Source organism: Apium graveolens, chromosome 2 (genome assembly GCF_009905375.1).
Source record: "Apium graveolens cultivar Ventura chromosome 2, ASM990537v1, whole genome shotgun sequence".
Lineage (NCBI taxonomy): Eukaryota > Viridiplantae > Streptophyta > Magnoliopsida > Apiales > Apiaceae > Apium > Apium graveolens.
The window spans coordinates 32,233,636-32,254,930 of record NC_133648.1 but is presented as its reverse complement, the minus strand read 5'-3'; the positions used below and the strand labels follow the sequence as shown (position 1 = coordinate 32,254,930).

The 21,295-nt window shown below is 34.2% G+C and overlaps 2 protein-coding genes across 4 annotated transcripts; both read right to left on the bottom strand.

Moving 5' to 3' along the window:
• Window positions 1-1,416: 1,416 nt before the first annotated feature.
• On the bottom strand, window positions 1,417-13,176 carry LOC141707246 (outer envelope protein 80, chloroplastic). 3 transcript variants are annotated; one of them, XM_074510293.1, is made up of 18 exons: window positions 13,079-13,176; window positions 12,946-13,002; window positions 10,447-11,260; window positions 8,473-8,566; window positions 8,251-8,333; window positions 8,040-8,134; window positions 7,876-7,945; window positions 6,175-6,268; window positions 5,995-6,076; window positions 5,826-5,861; window positions 4,932-5,085; window positions 4,656-4,793; window positions 4,275-4,345; window positions 4,118-4,196; window positions 3,926-4,041; window positions 3,536-3,683; window positions 1,915-1,984; window positions 1,417-1,782 (listed from the first exon to the last, which is right to left on the bottom strand). In XM_074510293.1, exons 3-18 carry the CDS (start codon window positions 11,134-11,136, stop codon window positions 1,628-1,630), a joined length of 2,175 nt encoding a protein of 724 aa, XP_074366394.1. In that variant the 5' UTR covers window positions 11,137-11,260; window positions 12,946-13,002; window positions 13,079-13,176; the 3' UTR covers window positions 1,417-1,627. The 3 variants fall into 3 exon arrangements, with proteins under 3 accessions (XP_074366394.1, XP_074366396.1, XP_074366395.1); XM_074510295.1 differs by lacking the exons at window positions 12,946-13,002; window positions 13,079-13,176 and having other exon boundaries at window positions 1,419-1,782; window positions 8,251-8,341; window positions 10,447-10,467; XM_074510294.1 differs by lacking the exons at window positions 1,417-1,782; window positions 1,915-1,984 and having other exon boundaries at window positions 3,591-3,729; window positions 12,946-13,129.
• Window positions 13,177-14,730: 1,554 nt separating this feature from the next.
• On the bottom strand, window positions 14,731-15,678 carry LOC141687585 (uncharacterized). The gene is made up of 2 exons (XM_074492851.1): window positions 15,331-15,678; window positions 14,731-15,225 (listed from the first exon to the last, which is right to left on the bottom strand). The coding sequence occupies exons 1-2, from the start codon at window positions 15,676-15,678 to the stop codon at window positions 14,731-14,733; spliced, it is 843 nt and encodes a 280-aa protein (XP_074348952.1).
• Window positions 15,679-21,295: the final 5,617 nt, after the last annotated feature.

The window sequence follows — 21,295 nt, the reverse complement described above, 5'->3', positions numbered from 1 at the left end:
GATTAATCAGATTTTCGGTAATTAATCGGATTGATTAATCAGAAGCAATTTATTTAATAAATAATAATAAATAATTCTATTTAAATGATCTTTCATAAGATTTATAAAAATAAAACTACATATCATTAATTCAAGATTTTCGTAGTTAGAAAATTACTACTTACTAGTTCAAACCTTAATATTTAAAATAAATCGATTGAGCATATGACAAAACAATACAAATATAAAAAAAATGAAATATAAAAAATGTAATCATCGAATAAATTTAGATTACCTTAAGATTGTGAATCGATTTGTGTAGATAATTTGGGATATAAGAATATACGATTGTTTCTGGATGTAAAAGAGTCAATATATTAATATATTATTAATAATATTAATTATTAAATGTTAAATAATAATAATTATTTTTAAAAAATTATAATTTTTCTTAATTTTTTTTTATATTTTTAAACTTTGACCAATTCAACCGATTTTTGACCCAATTTAATCGATTTTTCCTGAGCTGCTTGACTTTTGACAGATTTTTAAAAAAACCATACTTTAACACGATTAACGATTAATCAAGACGGGATCGATCAAAACTACAATTAATCGGCCGAGATTTATACGAGTATTAAAAAATCTAAGCGAGATTAATGAAGCGACAATGCAGGTGTGAGAACGCGTATATACGATTTGAACCGGAACACTTTTCGAGGATTAAAGTCAAACCATTCGAATCTCTTAAAAAATATATTGAATATACGTGTGAAATGGAGGTGAAAAGGATAAGTCCATGGTATTATTATTGCAACTTTTGTAAAAACATGTCTTTTCATATTTTTGTAAAAAGTTATTTTCAACTTTTGTAAGAATCATTCATCAATTTTAGTATCAAAACTTCTCAAAAATATTATTTTTATATATTATATCTCAATATATATAAATTAAAAAAATACCAAACACTAATCACTTTTTTCACTAACATTTTTTTCACAGCACAACAATTTTTAACCGCACACCAAAATGAGCATAAATTAGAATGAGTACGAAATGGATTTAATGTAATTAATATACATGCATTTATCATCACGTGTGGACAACCTTATGAACAGAGTGCATTGGGTGTTTCGGCAGGCATTGTTTATAATAGATGTTTATTTGTTCTTAAAGATATTTAACTAGAAGCAACTGTAAAAAAAATCATTTTTATTTATTGAAGTGCTTTTACACTTTTCACTAACTTGGATCAAATTATTATAATTAGATTATTACAACAAAAATAGAGTTTAAATTAGTTTTTGACGTGTAAAACAGATTCCACGACAAAAGGTTCAAGATCACATTACTTAACAGCTACAAACATCTTTTTCTTAAATGTAAACAACTTTTCACTTGGTATTATTAAATTTCATATTGATTAACTAGTGAACAATGATGGTTTAAAACCCTGGCCAATGCATTCATGTCATCACGTATTTGATTCAATGTTCATTTCTAATTAATATTTTTTTAACATCTCATTTCAATTTCATCATTTATGCAAGGTACTAAATCCTGCAGACTACCGTGAAAGTAGATGATTAAACTCTAACTCATCACAAAAATAAACTAGAATTATTCAAAATTGTACTAGAGCTATTTCTCAATTTCTATAACCAACGCCAAAATGGAACCTCCCCGTTCCCTGATCATTGAAGGCATATTCCAAACGTAAAGGTCCAAATGGAGACTCCAGACGGACGCCAACTCCATAGCCATAACCATTACCGGGCTTTAGTCTTGCTCCAGCAGGGTCACCTGATAAGGAAGCAACATATATACTGACCAATTATAACAATTCTCACATATAAAAAGCAAACTGATTTCCCAACCACCAAGACATCCTGAGGTTGCAACTACTATTTCAAACCAAAAAATAAAATGGCATACCAGGTACTGTTGAGGCAGATCCAAGATCAGTCCCACAATCAGCAAACACCACCCCTTCTAGAGGCTTCATCTGCAAACATGTGATGGCAATCGACAATAAGATCAAAACATTAATTTTAGTAACTAACTACTTTAAATCATCATAAAAAAGGCATGTTTGTTTCGCCATAATTACAATTCATGAATTATTCTTATTTGATTTTAAAGGACTGCTATCCTAAGAGCCAAGTATCAGTATCTTTTATGTTCATTCGCATTGGGATTATAATATCAAGTGAGACAGCATATCAAACAATCCCCAAAAATGAACGGGAAAGCGATCCACACTTAATCATGGTATATACCAAGGAACTAAGTCTGATAATACAAGTACAAATAATACATCTTAAAATCTATTCCGCAACCTAGAATAGCCTAGAATCAAATTTTCTAAATCACTGATTTATTTCAGAATGACAGATGTGAATGTTTGGAGATGTCTGAGAAGACCGGCATCACAGAATGGATTAGCAATTGTCTCCAAATAGAAACAAATTTACTAATGAATCAATTATTTTTTCATAAATAACAATTTATAAGTTCAATAAGATACATCTAAATAACTAAATGTCACATTACAACCCAATAACATTTCTGCACAAATTTATTGGTTACTATCAATTTGCTAAAGTTTTACTCAGTTGACATGATAAATAAAATTGATGCAGGACAGTAATCAAAGGAAAGATAAACAAACACTCAAGGTGATTATATCACAACTTAAATCGCTACCCCAAGTTTTAAATCTACAAATTGATAATAAATCAATTATGATTTAGAAAAAACTGTCTGTATAATCCAAGTGTGAATATCCCGTGTATATAAGGACAGCAAAACCCTACAAGACTTGTACAAAAGCCCAAAATATGTACCGAATAATAGTTTAAAAAAATGTACCGAATAATACTTGTATAAATGTCTCACAACAACCTTGATTGGGTCATCAAAGGACTATTTCTATTTACCGAATAATAGTTTAGTGTCAAAACCAGGATCAAATGCAAACTAAAAAAAAAAGTGCAAGGTTGGGTGCAAGCGTGAATCACAAGAGAACCTTAATATGCATCTACGGAAATCCGAGGTTGGGAATGTCATTTTTTGCGCTCAGAGAATTGATGAGATAAAAAAAGTTGCGGAACAGGATTTGCGCCTTGGAGACTTAAAACTTAGCACTCCCTCTGTCCTGTTCATTTCTATACAGTTTCTTTTTTGGAACGTCCCACTCAATTGTATACATTCCAACAATAGTAAATTTTTATAATAAACAAATTAACAACAATCACTTTCATCCACTACTTTCTTCCACTACGCCCACTTTGTATATTAAATATAAATTGGCCCCACCACTTCACCCACTTTTCTTACATTTCTCCACTGAATAATATTTTTTCTTAACCTCCGTGCCAAGCCCCAACGTATACTATCTAGTGGGACGGAGGGAGTATCTAATTATTATAGAAAACTATAATTATTAGGTTTTATTTCGTTTGTGATGATTGCAAATCCACAAGTCATGGGTCCAACTCGGGGTATGCAGTGTTGCTTTTCAGTGTTGGGGATGGGCGAGCGTAAGAACACCTACCAGGGGAAAAGACATTTCTCCGGAGCCAACCACATGTGACCGACCAGATCCAATCGCACCCTCTTCGTATCCTCTCACACTGTTAGTTCCACCAATGGGAAATGCTTCATGGGGAGGAAAATTACCCACCATGTGACCACCAGACAAACTGCAAAGAATTTTTTTTTTAAATGATAACAATCCGCACACTTGATCTGTACATGGCATGATAATATGAAAATAAGAGGTGATACTAACATAAGCACAAGAAATCACATAAAAGATGCAGTAAATTTGAAATAGTATAAATATTTGTGCCAGGGAATTTATTTTGTTTGGTCGGGAAAAAGGGGACAGGGAGTGTACCAACCCCAACTAAAACACAGGTTCTTAAAAGAAGAGGCATCTTACCCAAACGAGAAGGATACAGGGCCAGCTACAAATCCTTTTCGTGCACGAGCAGTGACTCTGTTAAAAGCTAACCATTCTGTCCATACAGGAAGTCCTTGCTCCATGTTTAATACCAACTGTATATATGAGAGCAATGAGAGACAATCTAAATATGCAAAACACAATATGTCTGACATCAATTAAAAAACTAACCATCGAAGAGCCAGGGCCACCAGAACCAGTATATACACTCTCAAGTTTAGCAAGTAACGTTTTGTCATAGGCATTACCGCTGAAACAATAACCAAATTATGAATAGCAACAATGTAATCACCAACCAATATAAGCAAACAGATTCAAAGTTGCACACCTTGCGGTCAGTGGACTGCTGTAGAAATCCCTTATGATTGGATTTCCTCTATCATCACGAGCACCAGCATGCTGTAAATTTTGAACATGGCAAAGAAGTATAAGAAATAGTAGTATAGGGAGCAATCAAGTCCAAGGTATGAAATATTTAAATCTTGAACAAAAGCTGTTTGTTCCATTCATACTTCCAACTCGTGCTCAGTATTTGTGCAAATCCAAATTTCTGATTACTTTATGATAACGAGATAATCCCCTACTTCCATACTTTGGCAATCCCATCGAATTGACAACCACATACATCAGCAACTTAAGATCAGGAGGCCGTCTAGATATAAAAATCATTCCTGAGTTATAATACGCATATCTAGTAGTACTATATTACCTGAAAAGTAACTCCTGCAGTTCCACTCCAATTTGGTCTAAAGGGACGGCTATATTCAATGCCACCTGTGACACGGCCTATAGTGAGCATATTACCATCTGGTTGGGCGTAAACAAGATTACCAGGAGTCTTCGAATTCTGATTCAGGGCAAGGAAAATACAACAATTATTATTCCCATTTTAAGCTTTCAATTCAACTGCTACAGTGCCATAAGGTGGTTTGGCAATACCAGACACATTAACAATATCAGGATATCATATTAAATCCAAGATTACCTGAACCATAATTGATCTTGATGTTCTCTTATCGTCTCCTTGAATCCATGGATCTGTGTAGTTTAATTTAAAAAGTGAATCAACTTGGCCCCTCTCAAGTGAAAGATTAAGCTTTTGATTTCTTCCAAAAAGATTTCTATGATGAATTGCACAGCTGTATCAAGGATTAAAAGTAAAAGGCATACTCAGTGACAGGTAATTATGAAATGAAAATATATTATGCATTTAGCTGTTTGGGGAGAAAGCAATAATCATAGACCTATTTTTTATGGACTTAATAGTTAAATGGTGAACAATTTATGCCAAACACATTGGATAGGGGGCAAACCATATCCTTTGGGGAAGAACAAAATAGAAGAAGGAATGGCAGGAAGATAACATGCTTGCGCTCGTGCCTGAATGTCTCAATGTTCATGTAAATGCCTTTACTCTTAAAATTGCAGATTAAGAAAGATGGTGTGATTGTCATAAAAAAAACTAAACAGCATATTGTTGCATTAGCATCAAACTATTAAACACCTTTCATATGATTTACTTTTGACGTCTAAATAAACTGATTTTACCATTTCTGAGAACACAATGTTACATCCACAGGAGTCCTTGCAACAAAAACAGCACACACACATATTTGCACAATGCATTAACAACCAAACATGAACCATATATGCACAATGAGAAAAGTACATTGTTAAGCAGATATTTGAATGTGAATCAGACAAACAAAGTCTGGTGAAACCTATGCAGTACTTTGGTAACAATGCCACCAAAGAAGCTAAAACACTGGCTTATCCAATTGGTTAGCATTGTCTTTACAAGAGGGTAGTGTAATATAATAGATGCACTTGGCAAATCTGAAACAACAGTACTCTATATTCATAGTGTAGTAAAATGTACCTTCCAATTAATCCTGCAAGAGGGCCATTTGCAATCCTATGATAGAAAGATGTAAAAAGTATATTACTGATGATACAACCAGCTAATAAAATCATAAATTAATTTTTGAGACAAACAATTCTTCAACTGTGTTAAGTCCATTTGCCCTAGTGAAATAATGCACACGCACCCACTTGATATTCCACCCCCAGCAGATAAACCATGACTTTGACGTTCTACTACATTCATTGTTAAATCAACCTTGCCTGTATCTGCAATAACAAGAATTTAATGAAGTGCAACTGTTATGCAGATCCAAGACAGGGATCTCCATACATGTACATAACATGCATGCAGTAATTCAGATTACCTCCAGCAGGCTGTGGAACGATACTAACATCTTCCATTATACCCATTGTTAGCACAGTATCCACATCTCTTTTCCCTTGAAGCATACTGTAGACCTAGACAAGTACATATAATAATAGACGGAGATCATGTCAGTGAGCTAAGGTGGACAATGATCTTCTTATAACAAAAGAACTTCCCCTAGATTTCATCAAATGAAACGAAACGAGAACAGAGTATATAATCAAAGAACAATTAAATAACACATTAGACACGACAATACAATTTATGAAACAGAAACTAATTTACAAATACAGAATGGTAAGAGGAGGAACCTTTTGGAAGGACCGGCTTGATCATACGAAATTGGTGTACAGGTTGCAAGTGAAAATTAAGTATGCTTATACTACAATTATTTAATTATGATGATACGATGATAGCAACTCGGCTGTTCATGAAAGAAGGCAAAATCCAAATACAAGCATACCACATACACTTCTCCAACCAGAAAAACTCAGAAAGGTTTGGCACATTGGGCGATCTTATAGTGCTAAGTAAAACTAGGCAGATATGACTTACTCAAATCACCAATAAATACACAAATTCATCGGGTTAAATGGCAAAAAGGTCACTCCACTCAAGCTCACTTGCAAGTGGTCATCGAACTCAAAAAGCTTGCAGTCAAATCACTAAACTATTTAAAACTTTCAATCGGGTTATTGCCGTTAAAATATGTTAAAAATCAAATGGAAAATGATGTGTAATGCTGATATGGCTCTTCAAGAGCTAAAATATTTTTCAACATAGACCCGACTTGCAAATGGGTCATCAAACTCAAAAAACTTGCAATCAAGTCATTACATTATTTGTTTATTTTATCTTTTCAATTAATTGACTTGTTTTGATTATGAGATAGTATTATTAATTAGTATTATTATAATAATATATTTGATATACTTTACGGCCGTGAAATTGTTAAGAGAATTAAGATCATATGCACAAATTGATTTTTTTACTGTATCAAGCAAAAATTACATTTGAGAAAAGAAAAGGTTATTTTGTGGGTGGAATTATATTGTAGGTTATCTACTAGGCAATAATATATATTCTTTTATATTTTATATTTTTTTAATTTATTTAAATAAAAAATAAACTATGACAAATTTTGATTTTATTATTTTGATAAATTTTGACTTATAATTATAAATAAATAAATACGACAATGTATATATATACTATAGTTTATTTGTAACTTAGTTAATGGTTATGAAATTTAATTTTTTATGCTGAATGACTAAATTGTAAGTTTTTCGAGTTCTATTAGGCATAAGTTTAGTGATCTTTTCGACAATTAGTGTTTTAGTTCACACATCATTTCTTATGTGGCAAGTGACGTGGAGCAGATAAAAAATATTTAACGGCCTTCCGTTAAAGTCAAACTCAACTAAACAGACGTGCAAGTTTTTTAATTTTTAGTGACCGAATTGCAAGTTTTAATTGGTTGGATTACTCATTTGAAAGTTTTTTGAGTTTGATCATCCACTTGCAAGTTGAAGTTGAACGGCAGTTGAGTGATGAAATTGCCATTTAACCCAAATTGATCAAAGGTTGTACTTGCCAAAGATTTTTAAAAAGATGTATATTGCACTTTGAGGTCAAGTCATATAAGTCGGTTCCTTCCTTGTTTGTGCTTGTAAGGATCAAATTTACATCTTAAATGTACCTGCCCCTTTTTTGTAGTTAGTTGGCGAAGTATAGTTTCTGGCCTTGTCTTCCCTACAGTTGGCTCGCCACTGAATATAGGAAGCATGTAGGTAGTCATGAATTCTGAAAATTATACACAAAAACGGTGTATAAAAATATTTTAAATAGCAAGAAGGCTCTTACGTCTTGCGTCGAAACCGTATGGATATATCATTAACCTCTGCTTCGGAAACTTGTAACCTAATTATACCCCCTGAAAATATCTCAACTCCAGAGACCTAAAAAATGATCAAAATTAAGCAGTTACTTATAGAGATATGTACAATCATATATTGTGATAAAAAAATTTAGCGGGCAGTGAAATAGTACAAATTTCAAGGGACAAAACACAAACCAATCCAAAAAGACCCCGATCCATGTACCAACCATTGATGGAGTCGATTACATCATTCAAACGCCTTATATTGACTATTTTTCCTGCATAACTTGTGACCAAACAGCACCAGGTCTCATATCAGTGGCCATAGACAATGGAACAACAAAATTGCGGAAGTGTATATCTTACATAAATTAAACTAAATTTGCATGCTAAGAGAACCAACAGTTTGTTACGTACCATATCCATCGCGAAAAGCATCCTCTACAAACTTTGATGGAAGAGCATTTGCTCCCTCACATACTAAACCTCGGAATTCTTGGTTTGGTTCTACCTTTTAACAGGAGAGATGTGTATTAGATTTTCCGTTATAGAAAGTAGAGACCCGTAAATTTGTACTAAACATCAATAAAATTACTAGCATGGCAGTTTACTCGATATGCCAAATATTTATCAATAGCCTCAGCTCAGAAAGATATTTCTATACATTTTATAATAAGCCTGGATGAGATATTGCCATATATCTTACCACTGGCTTGCTGCTTGCCTATTTTAGCAGGCTTTAGTCATGAGGCTCGTTAAGGGTTGTTACGAAAAGATTTGCCTGGTACTACAAAGGGTTGTATAAAGCCTGTAGGTACTATCATTAAATCAGAAACCTGTAATTCCTCAACCAGCTTTAGACAACCCTTTAAAAAAAGATCCTGCAATAAAATACAAGGGACACCTCCAACCATTCCCTGGCTTCACCACAGTGTTGTAATAAGGTTTTTATTTTCAGAAAGAAAAAAAAAGCCATCTCTCCAACGATGATTTTTATGCAGGTCCAAATGTATGCCCATCCGTAAGCCTTTCTACGATATTTTTTAGAATCTTTCACTGCAGCTCCCTGTCCACTGTCAATGGTTCTATTCTTGACAACTGTAGGGTCTAAGCTCCAAACTCAACCGATAAGCTAGTGCACAGCTTGCACATTTATATAAGCTAAAGTCTTGAATACAGATCTCTATAACTCTAAACGAATATTGTAAGACTACCAAATTGGCTGAGAGATTTGATAGAGCTAACATATACTGTAAAAGGTTGAAACTAGAAAGTGCGGCATCAGATGAAAGTTTCACATTAATCAAAAATGCATCCAGTCTACCATGTTTCACTGTTAAACATGCAACAGGGTGTCAAGTACATCAGCTTAATCACCTTGAGTAATTCTGTCTCTTAACATTAAAAAAGGTGCAAAGGCGGCAACGCTTAAGGATCCTGAACCAGATTTGACTAATGGAAGGTCTGCAGTCGTAAAGATGCAACATGGAGGAATGAGGCAGGCTGGGAATTCAGTTATAATTTCTACCGGGCTCATCAGGGCTGTTGGGGAGGGGGAAGTATCATATAAGAACTGCTGTGGATAGTTGTGATTAATGGCCATGTTGGGAGGTGTTTATTTCAAGGTCCGTCATGGTATAGGTACTTCTATACATTGCATGATGGCAAATTTTATCCCCCATTCTCTCTCTCTCTCTCTCTCTCTCTCTCTCTCTCTCTCTCTCTCTTTCTCTCAAATTATAAACACTCTATGTTCAATCTATTATATCCTAATTCTCCTCTTTTCTGTCAAAATTCTTTAGGTATCCTAAATCTAACTCTCTCCCCCCCTCCCTCCCTCTCCCCTAAATCTTTCCGTTTTTCCTTCTAAATTACATACACCCAACGCTCAACCTAATCTATCCTAATTCTCCTCTTACCTGTCCAAATTCTTCAAGTTTCCAAAAATTTGTTCCAGTCTCTAGAAAGCATAATTAATTGGTCCTATATGATACATAGATCACGCATTACAACATTGCACAAAAACATAAGTTGATAACCCCTCTTGTATTAAATACGATGCATAATCCTGGGACATTCACTCTTAGTTCTTTTCAAGGTCAAAGCATCATTCACTATTAGTTCTTTTCAAGGTCAAAGCATCTACATAAACATGAGCAAATGCTAGTATGTAAGTAAGAATAGAACTGATAGCATATTTTGATATTCAATTGTTTAAATTCTTATATATGCCACGGGTGCACAAGTTTATCATCCTTGTAGTTTTAGCTCAACACTAACATGAATATCTCAAATTATGAGTCTACTTCACACATTTAATATATAACACAATACCAAACAGGCAGATTATATAAAATTATATGAAATTATACAATTTCATAAAAATCACACCTGAAAGACAAGACGGATACCGTCTCTTGTATCTACAGCAACAGGCATACAAGAAGAGAAGTATCCACTGCCAATAATTCTGTGTACATCTTCCTGAACTTCGTGAATCGTAAGCGCAGAGTTCGGCCTGCAAGTTTTTAGTGCAGTCATAGCTTCATTCTCCAAATCCTTTCTTTCAAGTTCCTCACCATCTTTATTCCTGACCAATACCTCACTAATCAAAACCCGTTCTTCATCATTCTGACTTGCAGATTGGTTCCCAGTCTTTGGCTGGGTCGTTACACTCCCCTCATCGGGCCCATTCAGCGCTAAGGAAGCTGAACATAAGAGCGACGACTTTAAGTGAAAGGGATTTCTTTTTCTGTGCTTTTTGGTTGAATTAAATATATTATTTGAAGATTGAAGTGAATTAAAGAATTGGGTAAACGGGCTTTTGACAGATTCAACCAATTGGGTAAATGGGGTTTTAACCGAATCAAAGAATTGTAGAACTGAGTTATGGTTGGAGAGTTGGACTGACGCAAAGGGAGAGATAATGTGATGGTGTTTTCGTCGAAGGTGATTTAGAGATTGACAAGACGAAATTTTGATGGAAGATGATGTAAATTGAATGCCGTCATTTTGCAGCATTGTTTCACAAGGGATTTTAACTGATGATGACATGAAGCGAATGCCGTCATTTTGCGGCATTTTTGATGAACTAAAGAGAATGAGGAGATTAACTGAATGATCTAAGAGGAAGAAAAGAAGGAACAAGCTGTTTTATAAATTACAGATACAGAGAAGAGATCAAATAAGACACCGTCCAGCATTACTGCAAATATATACAAAACCATAGGCAAGATGTCAGCATGTATAATTATATACGTATCTAAAGATATAAAATCTAAAAATCAACCAAGAAAAGATCATAGATTAAAGCTATAACTACAGTACAACTTTAAAATCATAATAAATCAAATTGTTACTGGAAGAGAACTACAAAGTACAAAAACGAGTGAGCACACAAGTGAATTTCTATAGGGATATCAAACTACAAAAAAGTGTGACTACAAATATTATAGTTATTTAATGCAACAAGTCACTTGTATAAAGCACAGGTAAAGTTTTATCCAATTGTATATCAAGCAAACATAACAATTCTGACTGCAAAACATTCAAATTCAGAAATTAAACATAATTTGTGTCTTTATTCAATAACTCATCATCCCTCTACACTTCACTAAATTAAACATGTAAATACAAATTTCTAGAATCAGTTATAAAACATATACTTATTTACTGCTACTAAATTGACCTAAATTTAATGATTTCTAACATATAAATTATGATGAATATAAATTCACCTGTCATCCCTAAATTAGGGTGAGTTCTATTTTCTTAAATAACCTTAAAGCTCATAAATATAATTAATATGTGCATGAGATTCCTAATTAATTAAATTATATCAATAATTATCATATCTATTCTACAAAATAAATCACAAGGCAAATTCAAATATCTGATTTTAAGGACATCAAGCTGTAACTATTTCTTTATCGTAGCTATTTCTTTAGGCCTAAAGGCCACATATAATAGCATATTCTAATAGCCTCTTTTATCCTACCTAACATACATATAAGCTATATTACTTGGAGTCTTGGACTCTTCATGAGGCCTCGATTACCCGTGTAATACACTCGGACTTGAACACTTATTTTAGGCAAAAAAACAAGTATATTTTTTAAAATATTATCGAGTCCGACAAACGGACATGTACCCATATGGAACGCCGAGTCCCATTAACATAGCATATAAGTATAGCATAAACACACAAACTATTCACCTTCAGTCAGGACTACCTCTCAATCATCAACTCAATTATTGACTATAACAAACACAGTCACATATACCCCCCACACGCGTCTCTTTTCTCTGTTTCTTTTTAAGCTTGACCCTTCACTCCATTTACTCTAATTGGATAACTAAAGCGGAATACAAAAAATAAAAGCTGGTAATTTATACGACTATACATTGTTCATTAATTGTATACATAGCTATCACTAATCCCAATCAAATAAAAAATTGAAATTTCAAAGTCATCCTATCTAGCAAAAATTACTGTGTTATTAACCCTTTGTTATCATTAGCACAAAAATTCCAATTGTACACACATTATTTAATATTTCGGGGTGGGATAGAATGATGTATATATATATATACACATACTAATACACGTGAAGTTCTAATGTACTAAAAATGTTTCACAATACTTATTCACTAACACAATTTCGAGAATGTATACAACTACTCACGAAAAATTAAATCATCACTCAAGCTATTTATACAATTACATACAATAACCTAGGCACATACATCAATATATTACAAAAATTATCACAAATTATGCTCACAACATATTGAAATTACATAAGAAATACAATACCTGACCCTAATATACATAAATATACATACAAAAATTTGTAAATGTAAAAGTAAAAAGTAGAGAAAAAGCCTTACCAATGCTTCTTCTTATCTTCAATTCCGTGAACCAATTTTGAAACTAGTCCTTGAAATCTGGAAATATTAATAGATACAAAAATTTGTAAGTAAGCACATCGGCGATGAAAAGTCGTTTATACAATTTTCTTACTTGTCGACCGCGGATGTGTGAGAACGGAGAAGTATTCGTTCAGAAGGGTTTACAAATCTGGTCACTTTGATATATAAAAGGTCCCAAATTGTCGTTTTTGAAAAAGATGGTCCTATCTCACTTCTTAACGGAACTTCGTGTTTTGTTTTTTTAAAAGTAAAACGGAACTTCATCTGACGTTTTGGGCTTTTTAAACAATTATTACTAAATACTCCCTCCGTCCCTTTCGATTGTTTATATTTTTTAGAGAGTGTCCGACACGCATTTTAAGGTGCATATAAAATATGATTCTGTAACTTTTTTTTACAATTTTCTTTTTCTGAATAAAAGTTGAATGTTTAAATTTTTATTCAAAAAAACAAAATTATAAAAAAAAGTTACAGAACTATATTTTATATGCACCTTAAAATACGTGTCGGAGACCCTCTAAAAAATATAAATAATTGAAAGGTACGGAGGGAGTACTATTTAAAATAATGAATTTTTTTGAAATGACTGTTAAACGGAACACCAAATGACGTTTGACATTATTTAATTTTTTAAAATTGGAAATAGAGGCAAAACGGCACACGAAGACCCGCTCTTTTTTTGAACAAATAAAACGGATTTTAAATAAACGTTTTATTTATTTATTTTTGATAGAGGCAAAACGTTTTATAAAAAACATTTTACAGCTTTGGTTTTAAAAAGGATTAAAACGGAAGACGAAGAAACGTTTTGTTTATATAAACCAAAACGTTGTTTAGTCTTCCGTTTTTGCCACTTGAACAACACAGCTTCTGCTCTTTTCAGCAGGTACTTGAATTTTTTTAAAATTTTACTAAAATACATAAAAATATTATAAAAACTTGTTATTTCATGGAATTAAAATATATAATTAAATTGATAATAAAAAAACACACGAGTACATTAAAATAAGTAATAAAAATCTTCAAATTCAATACAATTTTTTAGGAAATCACTAATATAACTCATTTTTTTCCCTTGGGTGCTTGAAAATCCATCGCATTTTGATATCTCGTTTACTTCCTTCTTTCTTTCTTTTTCTCAACATCTTTGTCATGTATCACGGTTGGGAAATTAATAACCGTCGGCCAATGAGAATCTCCTTTGCTTGGAATGGGTTCGAAAACACCATTGTAAACCATCGATGCATTGTCTAACCTATAGATTTCGTCAACCAACGATTCATGACTCAATTTCAAATGCGCGCAACATGCTATAACATGAGAACATGGAATACGATACGTTTGTCATTTCCCACAAGAACACAAGTACTCGGGAATCCTAACGGTATGCTTATTCCCCCCCTTTTGGTCAACCTTTCTAGTTACTACTTCAAACAACAATGAATTTCGATCATAAATTTTAACACTATGACCCCTAGCACGCACAATGGACCGACTCAACCTCTTGCTTGCATGATTAGTAAACAATCGACCTTTAGATAATTCGGTTGCAATTTCCAAACGCCTTTCATCAAAATACTCAACCGTCTTCAAAAATAATGCTCTAACCAATGAACTAATCGGGAGTTTTCTAGCATCAAGGATCGTGTTGTTCCAACTTTCCGCATGGTTAGTGGTCATCATGCCATAACGTTTCCCTCCATCATATGCTAAAGACCATTTACTTAATGGTTTATCCTCAAATCATTCTGCCGTCCTAGGCTCCATAATCAACAATTGTTCCCATAAAAATTCAAACTTCTTCTCTTGAACCTGAGAAGCCAACTCAACTAACCTATTTTTCAAACCCTTTCTCCTATGTGCAGTACAAAAATTTGCAGCCAAGTGTCTAATGCAAAACCTATGATGGTCAAGGGGCTCGCACCATCCTATCTGTTGCATAGCAGCAATAATACCAGCATGTCTATCAGAAATAACACAAATCTCATGTCTTCTACCTGCCACAAACCTCCTCAATCTATCCATGAACCACCCCCAACTAGAAACATTCTCGGATTCGACAATAGCAAATGCAAGTGGAAGAATATGACTAAACCCATCCACTGCCACGACACTCAATAGTACACCCGAATATGGACCGTATAGGTGAGTCTCATCTATATGTATGACAGGCATACAATGCTCAAATCCATCAATGCATGGTTTGAAAGCCCAGAAGAGTCTCTTTAATGTCACTTCCTGTTCCAAATAAGACATAATATATCTGTTAACTACAAAAACATTACATAAATATGGAAAATCATTTAAAAATCTATGCGATACTAGTATAAAGAGATAGAATACCTCTAAGCTCCCCCGATCTTCCATCTCATCCTCCTTAAAAAAACAATCAACCTTGGTTCCCACATTAAAACATTGGAACGCTTCCATCAAAAAGGGGAGATCCTCATATGAACATTCCCAAGAACCATGTTCTTCATCCATTGCTAGCTTTTTCACATCTCCAATCTTCTTTCTTCCCGGTTGGTAACCAAAAATGCTTTTCACCGTGGCCATCAAAACTTTTTCCTTAACCATGGGATCCACAACGATTTGATCCTTAACTAGTTCAAGAATATCATAAGATGTCAAATTAGGATGGTCTTGAGTAACGGTGGTGCGCAAACATGTGTGTGGTCCCGAAGTTTCCATGATTTGAAATTTTCCAAGTGATTTCCGCAACCTAGCTTTTAAACTCTATTCACAACCACTATCCTTATTCTTACAAACAACAATCCAATACACATCACTTGATCTAACCACCTTAATCTCTTGATGATTCCGGATATGAAAGTCTCTAACCGTATGCATCAACACTTTTTTTGAGTCGAATATCATCCCCTCCCTCAACTCCATTGGCTCCAATATCTCCTCCCGTGTAATCAAAGCCGAATCAACAACATCATAAGCATCCAAACTTCTACTACTAACCGTATCACCACCAACATACATATTACTAGTAGTTTGACAATCAAAACCCCTACTACCACTCCTCTCGGAAACTCTCGAACTAGTTTCCACAACTCTCGTACTTGTTTCAATTAATGGACAAGTTGAATTTTTTTGTAAATAAATTTCAACAAAGAAAGGAGGTCCGTTCGAAACAATAATTCCAAACATCATCTCAACATCATCATCATCAACCGGAATAATACCAAATTTCATATCATTGAAATTTTTCCATCGATAACACAACTTAAAATCATACAAACTCCTATCAATTTTCAATTTCAAAAACAATACGTTGCGCAAATTATTAAAATTCATACTAGAATCGAGCCTTACTTGCTTAAAAACCGATTTATCATATACGTAACCCTCTAATTGAGTTTGTCGTATATTACCATCGGTATAAATCCACGAAATCACCGTCACTGATTGTGCTCCAGATCCCGAACCCGAAGCCATTAATAAATCTGTAAGAATTTTATTAAATATATATATATATAATTTTATCTTGATATTCGAATTTTAGGTTTGCAAAGTAAGAAGCAGAAGACACTTGTGTTTGCAAAGTGAGAGACACAGCAGACAGTTGTGTGCGTCTGTTACATTTGCAATAATAAAACAAAACGGAACTTCGTCCCGCGTTATTTGTTAAACAAGTAAAACGGAACACGATGAACCGTTATATGTCATTTTTAAAAGCAACAAAAATGGAACACGAACTACCGTTAAGCTATATACATATTTTTTTTAAACAATCAAAACGGAACACGAACATCCATTTTATATGTAAATAATGTAAAATATATAAAACGGAACACGAACTTCCGTTTTCTTTTTTAAAAAGGTACCAAAACGTGGTTTTATTTGCCGTTTTCTTTCTTTTCTTTTACACTCTTCTGTTTAAAAAAAATGTGAAAGCCCAGTTTTGTTAAAATGAAATTGCTTAATAAAATATCTTAACTTCTTAACCAAATACATCATAAAACAAACTACAACACAACAATATAACTACAATACAACTACATTACGAAATATAGTAATATAACACAATCAACAAAATTTAATACAAACGAAATACAAAAGAAACTAAAATCAATATAAAATTTGAGCCAAATAAACAACACAGTATCTCCAAGTCTTTGTTTTTATAAAATTTCAAAAGTAAAGTCCTACAAATAGTGAAAATAAGCACAAGGAACTATTTCTTCGCGCACTTCTACCCATCTGTTCCACAGTTTGGAGGATTAGCAGTTCTCTTTGAACGCCGTTTACCCTGAGAAGTATAGAAATGACCATACTTCCCGGGACGGTCCTGGGAACTCTGGTCCTGGGTACTCTGTGAAGAAGTGAAATCCGTATCGGCATCAGGATCAGTAGGAGGTGTAGGTGTAACATGGAGACTGAATGATGGAACGGAGAAATCCATAGATACATGCTCAGTAGACCTGTGAGAACGATGCAGAGGAGGAGGCTACTCAGTGGAAGGGTCCTCGGTACGAAGCTGCTCTGTGGAAGGGTCCTCGGTACGAGGATGCTCGGGAGTAGGAGTCAAGCCAAGATCAAAAGGATGAACATATTCATACCTATCCAGAATCTGAGAATCATGCTGGACGCGAGTAGATGATCCCGGCACATGAACAGAAACAGTATGAGCAACATAATCACATACAGGAGGATCCCGATCATGGCCAAGATCCGTAGCCATAGGATCAGTACGATCATGAGTAGATGACTCGGGCACATCATGAGAATCAGAATGTAATGGAATACCATCAGCTCCAAGCTCTGCAGCAACAGGATCTTCGTCAACCAAAACCCTAGCTCGCTTACCACCAGCAGCTCGTCCACCACCGCGTCTACCTCGACGGGTCGGTTGCAGCCTCTCCTCCAACTTCCTAGCTCTACGAACCTCCACAGGCATCTCATCAAAACCATGTAATGTATAGGCTCTGACAAAATCACAACACTGGTCAGCATAACGAGAAACATCAGGAAGAACATCCTGTGTCCGCTCAGATATCTGGGTGAACATAAGATCCTGAATAAACAAACAAAGAAAAGACACAGATGTTACAAGATTCTTGTATGAAATAAAGAAACTACTAAAGCATTTGTAATGTAACTACAAAAAGCAAAATAACTTATTCAATAAATTAAATGTACAAGAAGAAAACTTACAATACGATGATTAAATGCACCAACACGTGAAATGAATCTAACAGTCCTCTCCAAATACCAAGGATGGTACTCAGGCACTGAACTCTTGGCAACAATTGCATTTCCAACAAACAAATGATCTAAACGATGCGCCCAGATAGATGTGCTAGCTGCATGTTTCTGAATCCATCTGATTTTGTCATTGCCCCTCAAGTTTGTACTATGCTCTGCCTCCGAGTAAACAACATCAACTGGGATAGTCTGCAAGAGCCCAAACTGTCTAGCAACTCTATCAGGGCAGTGAAGCTCGACTATGAAAATACAAATCAAAGGCCCGCAGTAGCGCCAAATACGCTCACTAGTGAAACAATATGCAGGAAGCTCAGAAATGACATCAAAAGAGTATGGTTGCCTAGGGGTGGCAAAAATGGACACGACCCGAAACCTGACACGAAATCGACACGGAAAAATACGAATTAGGGTTGGGTTTTTTTAGTTTCGGGTCAGGTTCGGGTTGATATAAACCTAACCCAAAAAAATCGGGTCAATTTCGGGTCAACCCGAAATACCCGAAAGTAACCCAAATGTATATACATATTTAATTATTATACATCATTCGATCAGCCTGTTATATATTTCGGTTATTTGTATTGGGCCAACAAGCCCCAACAAGCCCAATAACACTTGAATGTCATCCAGTATGTATCAAAACCAAACCCCGTCTCAATTTCACATTCAATCTTCACGACTTATCTTCTTCTTCTTTTTTCACTTTCTAATATCATATCTTCTCTCTCTCAGTTAAGTCTTTTTGAGTTAATCTATCGATATACAAACATGCCAAAGTTATGATTTTTTATTAAACTAATAATGAATCAAGATCTGGTTTGTATATACAGTGTGAATATATGTATATGTGTAACAGCCCGCACTTCCGGACCATTAAATCTAAATCAAAACTAATGCAAAATACAATTAACAAATTCTTATCTTTAGTCCCACGGTCATAAATCACACCTTATGCCACACTTTGCCAGTGACCGACATCTTATACTTTATGCCACACTTCCCAAGTGACCGGGTTCTAATTCTTATTCGATGGGGGGGCTAGTTCACGTCCCTCGTCAAGTGCAACCAAAGCTTGACAAGGTATCGATGTGTTCCGGAACGTGCGCAAACTAGTTCTAAGTTCTAAGTATCACACTGTCCAGTGATCGGATTCTAATTCTTATACGTGATTAAGACTGAGGATTTATTTGAATTCGTTTCTTATCAATCACATATTAATTCCATACATACGACAATCAAAACAAATATTTGAGCACATGAATCAAACAATATAAGATACATTACACAATAATATGAAGCAATAAAGATTCACTTGCGTAATCAAACAAATAATTCAAGTTTCAAAATATACGGAACAACAAATAATCACTTAGAGAACACGTAAGCAACAAATAATATAAAGCAACGAAAGTTACTTACCTCCATCATGCAAACAGATAATTCATATTAGAATACACAATAAATCCTTAGCAACCCATCAAAAACGAAACATCTAAAATCTCGATCTTCTCCATGACTCCAATTCTGATCAGATCCTTATTGAGCCTTTTTGACCCTTTAAACGACGTTTTCTTGGAAAACATAAAGCAAGAAAGTTGTAGAGAATGAAAAGATCTTTCCGAAAAGTCCAGAATCACTGAATTCTGACTCACGATGAATTTACTACAAATTTTACAAGACTGCTGATTTATGAAGAAAAGCCCCTACGAATTTTGATATTAAAAACGAGGAAAATGAAAGGGGTGTATTTATAACGATACAAAATCCTATGTCTTAACCTATAAGTTATCCATATTAGAATCTGATCCAAATTTTAGGCCCATTAGTCTAATTAAATTTTAAATCCTAGTCCTTTTCTAATTTTAATACTCTTTTTATTCTATTATTAATCTAATTCTAAAATTACGGGATATTACATACTACCCTCCTTAAAAAGAATTTGGTCCCCAAATTCACAACAAACCTATACGTCTACTCTCGCTAATCTCCTATAGGACAAACTTAAACTATGGTCCAAAAGATCGATTCCTAGGGAATGTACTAGTCTCATAACTAACACACTCCGAAGAACAGCCTGCTCTTGATACCAACTGTAACAACCCGCACTTCTGGACCATTAAATCTAAATCAAAACTAATACAAAATATAATTAACAAATTCTTATCTTTAGTCCCACGGTCCTAAATCACACCTTATGCCACACTTTTCCAGTGACCGACATCTTATACTTTATACCACACTTTCCAAGTGACCGGGTTCTAATTCTTATTCGATGGGGGGGCTAGTTCACGTCCCTCGTCAAGTGCAACCAAAGCTTGACAAGGTATCGATGTGTTTCAGAACGTGCGCAAACTAGTTCTAAGTTCTAAGTATCACACTGTCCAGTGATCCGATTCTAATTCTTATACGTGATTAAGACTGAGGATTTATTTGAATTCGTTTCTTATCAATCACATATTAATTCCATACATACGACAATCAAAACAAATATTTGAGCACATGAATCAAAAAATATAAGATACATTACACAATATTACGGAGCAATAAAGATTCACTTGCGTAATCAAATAAATAATTCAAGTTTTAAAATATACGGAACAACGAATAATCACTTACAGAACACGTAAGCAACAAATAATACAAAGCAACGAAAGTTACTTGCCTCCATCACGCAAACAGATAATTCACATTAGAATACACAATCAATCCTTAGCAACCCATCAAAAATGAAACATCTAAATTCTCGATCTTCTTCATGACTCTAATTCTGATCAGATCTTTATTGTGCCTTTTTGACCCTTTAAACGACGTTTTCTTGGAAAACACAAAGCAAGAAAGTTGTAGAGAATGAAAAGATCTGTCCGAAAAGTCCAGAATCACTGAATTCCGACTCACGATGAATTTACTACGAATTTTACAAGACTGCTGATTTATGAAGAAAAGCCCCTTCGAATTTTGATATTAAAAACGAGGAAAACGAAAGGGGTGTATTTATGATGATACAAAACCCTATGTCTTAACCTACAAGTTATCTATATTAGAATCTGATCCAAATTTTAGACCCATTAGTCTAATTAAATTTTAAATCCTAGTC

Bases quoted from the DNA above. Each gene is read 5' to 3' on its own strand.
- LOC141707246 (XM_074510293.1), bottom strand. From the start codon at position 11,136: ATGCCGCAAAATGACGGCATTCGCTTCATGTCATCATCAGTTAAAATC. The intron at 8,567-10,446 runs GTGTGATTTTTA...TCCTGTTAAAAG, and splicing joins GTATCCGTCTTGTCTTTCAG to GTAGAACCAAACCAAGAATT. The intron at 5,862-5,994 runs GTGCGTGTGCAT...TTTCTATCATAG, and splicing joins GGGGGTGGAATATCAAGTGG to GATTGCAAATGGCCCTCTTG.
- LOC141687585 (XM_074492851.1), bottom strand. From the start codon at position 15,678: ATGGAAACTTCGGGACCACACACATGTTTGCGCACCACCGTTACTCAA. The intron at 15,226-15,330 runs GTATTCTATCTC...TATTTGGAACAG, and splicing joins AAGATCGGGGGAGCTTAGAG to GAAGTGACATTAAAGAGACT.